Raw genomic sequence first — 12,979 nt, 5'->3', positions numbered from 1 at the left:
AGTCGTGCCGTCGTCGCGTTGTAACGAAAAAGAGTTTTCTACATCGATTCCATTGAAATAATAAAAGTGCGAACATAAATTAGTGCAATTCATTATTTAACAAAATATACATATATTCATATAAATTGTAAAAATAAATTTAGTATATATTTGTTGGAACGCGACTACATAAATGCCGACGGTTTCGGCGATCATAATTCTCAGCCGTACTCAATCCGCAAAATCAATTGTGTGGCGCTCCGTCTGTTTCACGAGCGAATGTATGTAACGCATTAAGGAAAACGAAAACTCCAACTACGTTCAGCAAAAGTCAGCCAGCCAGTAGCTATTATCGCTTCCCATTCTATGATTCTTTCTTTATTGGCATGTATGCCTTAAGTGGTTATTCGTTTGTTATTAGTGACAGTTTATAAGCGCTGCCAGTGGAAAGTATTTCAAGTACCATCAGCATTTATGCAACAGCAAGCAAATTGTGAATTGCTAAGGGTAAGAATTCAAAACAATGATGCTCATTATGTTATGAGTTTAATGGTTTACAGACAATATCGTGTTATATGTTAATAATTGCACATAAAAGCCTTCAATTTGTATAATAAAAGAGGCTGTTGATTGGATTGCTGTTACACGCTTCTGTTGTGTATTCCTCACTATTGTTGTTCCATTGTTTCAAAGTGGCAGCACTAAATGGTATGATGCCGCAAATTCCCTAACATAACAACTAATTTTAAAATTTAATAGTATCTGTAGGCTTGTTTTTAATATTTATAATGTTTGATTAAAATCACATTAAAGATTGCATTCAATAAATTATGAGTATTTTATTAGCAAATGTGATCCAATTTGGTCTTCAAAGCGAATTTAAGAGGTGGCAACATTTTTCTTCAGTTGACATTTTCCATGGCTTATCTCTTGTGTAGTAGAATCTATTACGATATGAAATTTCGCCGTTCTTCCTTTTAATCGTTTTTCGAGAAAATGGCGGCGTCTTCTGCCAAATTTTTTGTACACCAAAATCAAAATAAAGCAAATTCTTCTAGAATAGAATCTGTAATAACAGGGGATTATAAGAAAAATACCGAGTTTGGAGTTTTGCGATCTCCAGAAATCGGAAATGCAGATTACAAAAAAGACATTGCCTTAACAAATGACGAATATACAACAAAAGAGAACGAATATGGTGATAAAATTCATTATAAAAGCGGCTGTGGCAGAAGGTCAGCAACAACAGTGTCAGCCTTTGGCGGAGAAGGCAATGAAGCCTTTGTTGACATTGAGGAGGTGATTTCCACCAAAACAGTCATTGTTAACAGCAAAGCTGGCAGTAACAGCAAAGAAGAATTAAATCACAACAAACCTTATGATCGGCAAACGCAATTCGCAAGTGATAATGTCACGACTTTACCTGAAGGTAGCAATTGTATATAATAAGCATGGTCGTTGTAATGTTGCATTTTCAATTTCATCATGCACATAATAAGAAATTTTGGGCGGGCTTTAAAGGGAAGACCAAATCGTCTTAGATTTAGATAAATATGTGTTTAACTTTAGGAAAAGTTCTAAATATTACTGAAAGCCTCTGCATCAATATTTTCTTTTAATATTTTATTGAAACCAGCACTAAATAAGCCAAACTTTATCACAACTTAATTATGTATCATAAATATTGAATAGTAATTAATTGTTTTATTTCTCTTACAGAAATAAACAATAATTTGAGAGATACAAAGTGCGCACCTACCCACACTCTCTTAACTACACCAAAGACATTTGAAAATGATGACAAAGCGGCGATAAATGCTGGAATTGCATATCAATTACAAACACAAAATACACAACAGAGTACGCAGGCTCCACCAAGAGAAGTGTCCAATCTGCATTTGGTTGCAAAACCGCTTAATCAGCATAATCATCAGTGGACAGATAAGCCACCGAATAACGTATCAACAAAAATACTCAACATACGCGCACCGTCATCGTCATTGGCGTCAACGTCGTTGTCGTCAGCGACATCGTCGTTTACAAATTTCGCCATGAATTCCAGCCAATCAACACAAGCGCCGGGCAATCGTATAACATTTACAAGTCAAACGCTTCCTAACGGCACAATAAATATAGGAGGAGCGGGTCATCCGCCTGGTTCAACAATCATATCCACTTCCCAACTACCGAATACCACCACGATTAAGACAATAACGTCAAGTGGAGCAGGCGGACAACAACATCATACACTGCCGCAACAAGTACAGGTACAACATCATCAAGTACTACATAGTGGCGGGCAACCAGGGGTGGCGGGACAACCGTCACAGCAACACCACAATGCCGCCACGCAATCAGTAGGTGCCACACAGACGCAAACCTTAGTTATAAAATCAAACAATGCGGTATCATTGCCAGCGGGTCTGGTATCAAGTTCACCCGGAATAGTAACAATGACCAAAACAATTAATCAGGTACGGCGTCCCAGAAAAGGCGCCCAACCCGAGGCACAGATGCACTATATTTTCTTTGTAAATGATGCCTTTAGGGCAGTTAGTAGAAGTCAGTGCTCGAGCCTTTGAACTTATACTGCTGAGGAAACGTTGTATTGTAGAAATTTGTACTTACATATATAAGCTTATCACAAAATTAGTCGAAATTACGGGTGTTGCTTGAAAATATGTGTCGAAAAAGTATTCTAAAAAAAATGGTTTTTGGAAAACTATAACAATTCAAGAGCATGTTTATGTTTCAAACAAATATTTCAAATGTTTCCTAAACGGCAAATATTTTTATTACTCGTATTTAGTGATACTCAGTTGTGTACTGCTTTTATATACAGGGTGCAAATTTTACTTTCTTAAAAGTGCCAAAATTCTTTTCCATTCAAACGAAATTCGGACATATGCATACATGCAACACGCCAAAAAGAAAGTAAATTATTGTGCCTTTGTTCTTCTCATAACGCTTATTGACTAGTGCAAATCGGCTACTCTCAAAACTGTATTTAATATGGGGCAATAGTTAGCATGCTTTATTACACTTTTATATCATCTACACATACATGCATACATACTATATGAGCACTTAATGCTTTAGGTCTTGCTACTGCTTTATCTAAGTAAACTCTGTACCTCTGTACATGGCGTTAGACATTTTTTACGTTTTGGATGATTTTTAGCATCTTGCTTACTGTGCAACGGTTTAACTAAGTTGGACAAAATCTTTAAAATTCTATTTATTTACTTCAGCAGAAAATATTATAAATGCTTTATTTAGCGTAGAGTCGCAAAAAATGGTAAATATTTTTATTTTTAAATATAAATATGACTTTCGGTACACTTTTCACCCAAATCTGAAACTATTATGGCAAAATTCAAAATTCCAAAATTCAAACTGTATACTCAAATAACTGGTGAAACGCATAACTGTTGCATGCTGTAGTGGTTTCTTGCTTGAATATGTTAATCTTAAACTTACGATCATCTTATAATTGCGCTGCTTCCTTATTTATGCAGGGTAATCAGCAACCTTTGCTCAATTCCATGATACCGGCGAATGTAGTGGTGGGCATGCGTCCCCCAAATGCGCAGCAACAACAAAAGAATGTGCAAGGCAATGCACTAGGACGTGTAGTTATTGGCGGACAACATATGGTTAGCACCAGACCACAAAATCCGGCGGTGAGTTGTGAATTTATATAGTAAATTTATCATTTAACAAACTTTAAAACGTTTACATAAATGTATTGTAATACTAACTGCTATACTAATTGTATGGTACCTAATTTTAATATATACTATATTTACCCATTTGTAGATAACACTCAGCACCCTAGCACCTGGACAAACGCCTGCACTCATTTTGAAAACCGAAAATGGCTATCAATTATTGCGTGTTGGCACAGCCACCTCGGGTCCGGTGACACCAACGATTGGCGGCAGTGGCGGCACCAATTCCAATCCGGCACAAATACGTTTGCAAACTGTACCAGCTGCTGTAAGTAGATTTGCAGGGCCTCCCATAGCACTACGTAAAACGATTGTAAGATCATCCACCTCCACAACTACCACTACTACCACCCACCACCACCAACAACATCATCAACAACAGCAGCAAGCTAAACAGCACCAACAACAGGCAACAGCGACGAAACAGATCAAACAAAATGTAATTTACTACGTGCACATTGCATATACTATGCAACAACAAACGTATAGAACTCGTTTTCAGTTTTGAAATCTTTCCAAAAAACAAAACAAAAAAAATCAATTGATTTAAGTTTCGTGTTAACAGCTCTTCAGCTCATGGGCATACATTGCCTTTAACTGCTGTCAAGCATCATACGGCGAAGAGTTGTGCGCACTGCTTCTAAATTGTTTCTATTTTATATCAACTTTTTTGCGATTGAAAATCGTCTACTTAGATGTTTCTTTAATTTCCAAACAGTTTGGTTGGTTTTAAACTTCTATTTGATTACAAATGCATCAACATACATATAATCGTATGAACTGTTTAGTTTTTGACATTTTGTAATGTGAATGGTATACTTTAGTATAGCTTTTGAAAAAAAATATTGTTAAATTTTCTGACTTCTTGACATATTCAAAATTTTAGTAGCATTCTTTTTATCACAAGAGATTAATGATTAGCAAATATTCCAATAATTGCTGTCAGTATTTGGCATATAATTAGTGTATTTTTTTTTTTGTAATTTCATTAAATGTGAGAATCCTTTTAAATACCCTGCATGAAATAATTACCCGTTATTTATTTAGATTTTACAGTTTTAGTTTTTTTTTTAATGAGGGATAAGCGCATACTCTTTAGACATGCATACATTGTTCGGCTTTATATAAAGCTTAGAGTGGTTCAATTTACAGTTTGAAGTCACTCTAACAGCTTCATCAGCTATCCATTGTAGACTAGTAAATGTAAAAAATCATATTTTTTAGTGCGCTAAATGGAAAAAATCCAGCGTTTAAAGGCTCCAGCCGTCATATATAGCTCAATCTTTATTTTAGTATTAAACTCCTATATTTTTTTAGTTACATTTTGTTGATTTACTGTTTCTTCCTGCCATTGCCTTGGAGTATGTCTACGGCACTGTAACTTTGACTAAAGTATTTGTAATGAGTTGTACGATTTGCTTTAATTAATTAGTAATTTGCGGAAATTTGATTTCTATTATCTGCCTTATATACGCATATTTACATATTTACGTTTAATATTGCTATTGTTACAAGAAAAAATTGATGTATTTTTATTTGCTGCCTGCTCTGTAAATATCATTTTGACATACATAGTTAGAAATTAAAACCTAACGGGCTTTGAAATATAAGTTAAATGCTATAATTTATTGAGTTATTGAAAAAAAAACTATTTACGTAAACGTAAACTTGATTGTTGATTTTGCAATAATTTCCTGCTAATTTCATTCATTTTAAATTGTTTTTTACATATACTCATTTTTAAAATTTGCGTTCTGTTTACTTACAATTAACCCTTGTCTTGTGACAAGTCCTTGAATTAGTTGAGTGCAAAGTAAGTAATTAAAATTCTTTCATTTGTTGCACCTCCTGCAGTCCATGGCAGTGTCCTCGTCTACGTCTAATAATATTGTTGTGAACTCAGTTGCTTCGAGTAGTGCGGGCCCGCATCACACGTACACGTCGCAGGCGAATATCACGTTGCAACAGCCACACCATCAGTCTGCACTGCAACATCAACAACAACAGCAAACACATCTACAGTCGCAACATCCACAATTACATCAGCAACAGACGCAACATCTACTATCACAACCGCAGATAACGCAAATTCAAACAATTCCAGCACAGCATTCGGCCGCCTCTACAGGCACCTCGAACACAACGACCATGAGTAATAACCATAATGCCGTGTCCACGGCCAGTGCCGGCACGGCGACGGGCACAGCGAATGCGACGACCACACAAAGCGCAGCGCAAGGCAATACCAAAGAGAAATGTCGCAAATTCCTAGCCAACCTGATCGACTTGGCGACGCGTGAGCCCAAACCGGTGGAGAAGAATGTGCGCAATCTCATACAGGAATTGGTGAATGCAAATGTGGAGCCGGAGGAATTCTGCGATCGACTGGAGCGGCTGTTGAATGCCAGTCCGCAACCGTGTCTAATTGGATTTTTGAAGGTTAGTTTGAATCATGGATGGATTTATTGTATACATACATATTTTTTATAAACAAATTTATTTTTACAGAAAAGCTTACCGCTGCTACGTCAAGCGCTGTTTACCCGTGAACTTGTTATTGAGGGCATTAAACCGCCGCCGCAACATGTTGCCGGTTTGACAACATTGCAACAGTTTCCAGTAAGTTTCGAACTTAGCTTTCATCCAGCTTTCCCGTTATTAACTCATGTTTTTAAAATTCACAGAAAATTCAAGCGCAAATACGTCCGATCAGTCAAAACCAAACCACGACTATTGGCCAAACGCAAGTCAGAATGATTTCACCTGCCGGCCCCGGTGGACCACGTCCCATTGGACATACTACGATCACCAAACAACAGGGCGGTATCCGTATACAGGGACCCACAAACGGACCACGCCTTGTTAACGCCCAAATACGCGGCCCCATTCCAGCATCCATACAGCATACGAACGCTCAACTGCCCACAGCGCCGACGCAAGCGGTAAGTCATACAAAAGCGCTTGAATAAAAGTCTCTTTTACGAACAATTTCCGCTTCACCACAGAGTATTGTCCATATACGCGCACCAACAGTAACGCAAATCAGCCGCCCGACAACGGTACAAATACGTACGGCCAAGGGCAAGAATGCACCATCGGGTATAACACATGTCAAAGTTGGACAAACACAAATAAAGGCGATATCCTCGCCGGTGCCGTCACTCGTCGCAACGAATCAACCGCCCTCCCTAACCGCTATATCCAATAGTTTACCACCCTCATCGACCCCGTCACTATCCGCTGTCTCTACAATACTGTCTACCATCAATTCCGTGGCGACCTATTCGAATGCCAGCAGTGGGACATCGTTGCCAACGCCATCATTGCCCACCGTACAACTGCCGCCCAGTTTAATGCACCACAGCAGTCAACTGACCAGCAGTCATGCCGCCCTGGCGGGCATTGGAGAGAGCATAAGAATTGTGGACCACAAATTGGAGCAGGCTATAAAGCAAGAGAAGATCATACCTATCACACCGCCGCCAGCGAATAGGGCGACAGCTAAATCGGGTGCTACGTCCGCTAGTAAAGCGTCGAGCAAAAAGAAGAAAGAACAGCTGGATAAGGAGAAAGAGGAGAAAGCAAATGCCTCCGGCGCAGCCGCAACCGCAGCAATGTCTTCATTCTACCAACAACCCTCTATATCGATGTCAACTTCGGTGTATGGTGATGATGACATAAACGATGTAGCAGCCATGGGTGGTGTCAATTTGGCCGAGGAGTCGCAACGCATACTCGGCTGCACTGAAAACATCGGCACACAGATACGCTCGTGCAAGGACGAAGTATTTCTGCATTTGCCAGCGCTGCAAGCGCGCATACGTGCGATGGTTATGGATCGAGGGCTGGAGGAGCCATCGCAAGATGTGGCGGTATTGATATCGCATGCGTGTCAAGAGCGCCTGAAAAATATCGTCGAGAAATTGGCTGTGATAGCAGAGCATCGCATCGATGTTATTAAGGTACCTAACATCTGAGTCCTCTCTATTAGAGTCTATTCTTAATTGTATGTAATTTGCACTGCTCCCTTAGGTGGACCCACGTTACGAAGTCACAAAAGATGTGCGCGGTCAAATCAAATTCCTCGAGGAGTTGGATAAAGCGGAACAAAAGCGACATGAGGAGTTGGAGCGCGAAATGTTGCTGCGTGCGGCCAAGTCACGTTCGAAAATTGAGGATCCCGAACAGGCGAAAATGAAAGCGAGGGTAATTTAGCAGCCTCCATTTTTATACTCTCGCAACATGTTGCATAGAGCATAACAGTTTTGTTCACATAACGGTTGTATGTAACACCCAAACCTAAAGGAGCTAGATATAGGGTTATAAATACCAAAGTGATCAGTCTGAAGACTGGAGTTCAAATCCGGATAACTGTCTATCCATCCGTCTGTCCGTCCGTGCAAGCTGTAACTTGACTAAAAATTTAAATATCTTGATGAAACTTGGTTCACGTGTTTCTTAGGTCCTGCACCGCCCACAAAATGGCGAAAACCGAAAACATATAAAGTGCCATAACCAAATGATCGCATTAGAGGCATATTTGGATGTAATTTTTTTCTGGAAAGAGTTTTTTTTTACTACGTTTTCTTGTACATATCTTGTAAACTACTAAAGCTATATCAACGAAACCTTCTAGAGTGGTTTCCTTGAAGCACTTCTTGTACAGTTTAAAAATGGAAGAAATCGGATTATAACTACGCCCACCTCCCACACAAAGGTTATGTTGAAGACTACTAAAAATGCTTTAATTCGGTAAGGAAAAACACCAGAAACCTCAAATTTCATTAAAGATGGTACAGCAGGGCTGCACTCACATTGGTATACAAAATTTGAAAAGGGCATAGCTCCGCCCACTCATACCATATCTCAGAAACTAATTTACCGATTTCTCTTTTAAATATCAAAATTAAGTGAAGATATCGGAACAAAACTTTGCACAAATACTTTATTTCTAGTGCGACATAGCTCGTATAAAAATCACAGAAATCGGACTATAACTTTTCAAGGCCCCCAATATAGAAAATAAGGGTCTCGAAGTTTGCGGATAATTTTTTTTATTGAAAATATCGGTAAATCTCTCAGATATCCTAAAGAAATTCGAAGGGGACGTGTTCCTTCTAACAGTGTGCATCTGTGCCAAAAATGGGCAATATTTCCTCTAGCCCCATATACCTCATATTCCGATTCGAGGTATCGGTTAGTTTGTGAGATATCTTAGCAAAATTAAGTAAACGTAAAATCTTGGATATAATGTAGGTGGTGGCTTGGTGGTGAAATCGGTCCAGGATTCGGTCCCAGTCCCCATATACTATATATACTGATTTTTGTTTTCTAGTGGACTTTAATCCGAATATGTGGGTCAAATTGTGTGTTCTCTTCATAAAATTAAGTAATCAAGATGCGAAAGTATAAAATGTTCGGTTACACCCGATCTTAATCCTTCCTTACATGTTAAACTTACATTAAAAATAATTTTTTGCAGGCGAAAGAAATGCAGCGCGCTGAAATGGAGGAACTGCGGCAGCGAGACGCCAACATGACGGCGTTGCAGGCCATTGGACCACGGAAAAAAATCAAACTGGATGGTGATGCCACGGGCGGCGGTGCGGTAAGTAGCAAAAATATTAATTTTTAAATTTATATATTGAAAAATAACGGTAATTAATTAATTTTAATATAAACTATTGCAGAATTCGAACAGCAGCGGTGCTTTAGGCGGTGCCAGCGTGCCGGCAGTGCCGCTACGGCCACGCATCAAACGTGTCAATCTACGCGATATGCTCTTCTTTATGGAACAGGAGCGCGAAACCAGCCGCAGCCAAATGCTATATAAAGCATATCTTAAGTGATCGACTTTGTGCAACGGCTAAGTGGGGGACAAACGACATACTACTACACACACACATTATAGTGAATATGAACTTTCTGAATCGTGGTGAAATGCAACATTACATCAACTACAGTCATATTTCATACTTTTATTTTATAACTTTCTATGTACATTTATTGTTACGCTGTAGCGCGCTGATTTCAACATTTACATATGAAACCAACACGTTTCGATTGCGATGAGTAAACACTGTATGCAACTGCAAATTCAAAAAATTCATTGCTACTTGTACTACTTGTGCTACTTGTATGTATACATATAATATATATTTATATTTTTTAAAAATTCGCAGCAACTCGTCGAGTGCTGCATTCGTTGCGTTATATACATACATAAAGTTTACGAAAAGAAAAGAAAAACAGAAAAACAAATTTGCAATTTGGCGGGTAATGTTGACGAGGGCTGATGTGTAGTTAGTTGGGTTGGATTATTGCAATATTTTGTAAGCGCAAACAACACTAATTTGTTATATAAATGAAAATATTTTTTGAAAATTTATTTTTTTAACAACACTATTTTTTTTTTTTACCAACATCTAACGAACCACATAACTTACTATTTTTTATCATTGATTTATTTAATAAAACAAAACAAACAACAACAACAAAAAATAAATATTGCAACTCGTTATGAAGTGGGAAATTGCAAAAAACGTGTTCACTGCGCTAGAGTGAATTGTAAAAAATAGAGTTAACGGTTGATGATGAAGGCAATTTTTTATAATTATCACTATTATTATTATTATTATATTATTTTTAATATTTTCTAAGCAATTTGTGCTCTTAAACTTAACGTTCTATATTGCTTCAAATCATCTATTTGTAAATCACTAATTTGTCTTTAAGTATATAATTCGTATTAAAGTGAGGAGCGTAAGTAGCAGTAGCTTAGGCAGAAGACGTACGTTACATTAATTAATTAAAGAGAGTAGAAAAAAAACAAAAAGAAAAAGAAAAAAATACATATATAAAAAATATGGCCTTATAAATTTAGGTTAATAACACGCAAATTTTGTACATTTTCTTTATGCTGATTAGTAGTCGTTTTCACTATTATTTTCACTACAAACACGTTGTTAATTACAGCAAAAAAAAAACAGCAAAATACCTTAAAATAATGAACCTTATTTTTAGTGTAAAAATTTTCATATAGAAATGGTGTATTGTAGCGGAGCGGAACAAAGAAGTCGGAAGGTATTGTGGCATTCAACAATTTTTTTTTTGTTTTTTTTTGTACACAACAACAACAGTGAATGACATAATGCAATGGGTTTGCGCAGCAAAGCGGCATGAATGGCATTATATTGTATAAATGATAGCAAAAAAAAAGGAAAACAAAACAACAACAAATTGGGCTGTAACAAAAAGCAGAACGCAAATGCATTTTCCATTTCCTTACAACCTAAAAACTAAGTTATGAATTTATAAATTTCTCAAACTCCACTCGATTTTCTTTATTTTTCGTTCAATTAATATAAATAGTTATAAAAATTTAAGTTGTAGTTGTAGCGGAAAACAACAACAACAGCAAAAGCGGTCAATATTCATGTAGCTTTGCTGGCAAACAAGTGGGCGTTGTAGTAGGTACATACATAGATACGCGTGGTTCAAGTTAGAACGGTTCAAAACCAACCTTAAGATTTAAGTGCGGACATCTAGCGTTAAGTAGACTATTCATAGAAATTTGTATATTTGTAAGACTTTGTGGCCACGGCGTGTCATGGGAACGCCTACAAAAAGTGTAAGAAAGAGTAAAGCGGAAAAGCAAAAACAAAAAATACGAAGAGTAAAAATTAAGTATTAAGGTTTAACAATTAGCAGGCAGTTTAACAATTTTTTTTAGCATAAGCGAAAAACACTAACCGTTACAACTATTGACGGCGCGAACACACCTAAACAAAGATGAAAGAAATAAAAATAAAAACAAAAAATAAAAAACAAAAACAATAGTAAATTTTGCATAGTAACAAACAGCTTATTGTAGTCTTATTTGCGCAGGCATTATTATTACAATTATTATTACTATTCTATTAAATTTTAATATGAACCACAACCGAGCATCCAAAAATAGCAAATATATAAGATAAAAACGAAACGACTAACAAACCAACAAACAAGCAATCAAACAAACAAACAAACAACAATGCATACATACAAATAAATAATTAAAGAACAAAAATAAATAAATAATTAATTAATAAAAAAAATATTGTGCATACAAAACGAAAATAATAATGCTGGCGACTACCGTTAGAGAATCCAACTAAAATAGTAGTTTATTATAAATACAAAAAGAAAAAATTTAAAATAAAATAAAAATCAACATGTAAATGTACGTAATGTAAATTAAGTTAATTTCTATGATTTTTGTAATACCACAAACAAATACTTGCAGTTAAAAGTTATCAAGTTCTTTTGTAATAATGTATAGAAACCAAGAAACAAAGAAAACAAAAAACACACAAAAGTTGAATATACAAAATGGCAATTAACGTGAAAACAAAAGTGAAAAGTGAAAATACAAGTTTAACATTAAACAAAATTTTAATGCTGGCTAAAACTTAGTTTTAACTATTGTATATTACAATGAAATTGTGTAGTTATAAATGAATAAATTAAAGTAATTTATATAACAAAAAAACAAACAAAACGGCAGTATGAAAGCAAATGAAATGAAATAGAATTGAATATATGAAATAGTGTTGCAAGCATGAAGTGTAAGGCGGGTTTAAGTAAGTGCAGACATTGACCACAGCTTGACCGATTAGCAATATTTTCAATAGATATGCAGTTAACATGCAACGCAATAGGTTCTTTACAACAAACCAAGGAAAATCGCATTTTCAAACGAAATTCTAAATAAACCGAACGAAATAGTTATGATGTAAATGTTATATTCTAACAAAGAACTAAATCCCGCGCCCTTAATTTAGTCAGGCAGCAAGTGTTTAATGTTGCTAATTGACTCAATTAAGGACGTTGATACTTATTTTTCATTTTTATTTACTATTTCGTCTTTTCTTTTATTTTTTTATACGATTCCTATTTTTTCGATTTATAAACATTACAAAAGATTAAAAGCCTGTTAAGCAAAATGAAGGACCCCCACGCTGTTGATACACCCCAGTTTTTGTCTCTCATTTACATACTTTTCGCAGTGTGTTGAGGTTTGGCTAATTTCATTATAAGTTGTTCTATTACACTTTACAACTCAAATACACTTCAGTTGAAAGGGTTCAATTTGGTATTATCGATAACAACTCAACTGGTCCAAAATTGAGGTTGTCTTTGTTTTACAACCTTTTCGAAATCGAAATCTCAGAAAAATCTCTAGTTATTTAAAGTTGAGTTAATTAAACAACTGAGTCGAGTTATAGATG

General features: G+C 36.2%; 1 protein-coding gene across 3 annotated transcripts; it reads left to right on the top strand.

The window, feature by feature from the left end:
• The first annotated feature begins 937 nt into the window (after positions 1–937).
• Positions 938–10,609, top strand: LOC105221011 (transcription initiation factor TFIID subunit 4). 3 transcript variants are annotated; one of them, XM_029046231.2, is made up of 11 exons: positions 938–1,408; positions 1,699–2,453; positions 3,498–3,662; positions 3,799–4,149; positions 5,565–6,149; positions 6,219–6,329; positions 6,395–6,652; positions 6,716–7,672; positions 7,743–7,916; positions 9,193–9,318; positions 9,401–10,609. In XM_029046231.2, exons 1-11 carry the CDS (start codon positions 976–978, stop codon positions 9,557–9,559), a joined length of 4,074 nt encoding a protein of 1,357 aa, XP_028902064.2. In that variant the 5' UTR covers positions 938–975; the 3' UTR covers positions 9,560–10,609. The 3 variants fall into 3 exon arrangements, with proteins under 3 accessions (XP_028902064.2, XP_011195939.2, XP_011195940.2); XM_011197637.3 differs by having other exon boundaries at positions 941–1,408; positions 3,799–3,978; XM_011197638.3 differs by having other exon boundaries at positions 944–1,408; positions 1,699–2,246; positions 3,799–3,978.
• Positions 10,610–12,979: the final 2,370 nt, after the last annotated feature.

This window comes from Zeugodacus cucurbitae, chromosome 4 (genome assembly GCF_028554725.1).
Source record: "Zeugodacus cucurbitae isolate PBARC_wt_2022May chromosome 4, idZeuCucr1.2, whole genome shotgun sequence".
Lineage (NCBI taxonomy): Eukaryota > Metazoa > Arthropoda > Insecta > Diptera > Tephritidae > Zeugodacus > Zeugodacus cucurbitae.
Note: the sequence above shows the minus strand (reverse complement) of the source record. Positions and strands in the feature narration are given on the sequence as shown.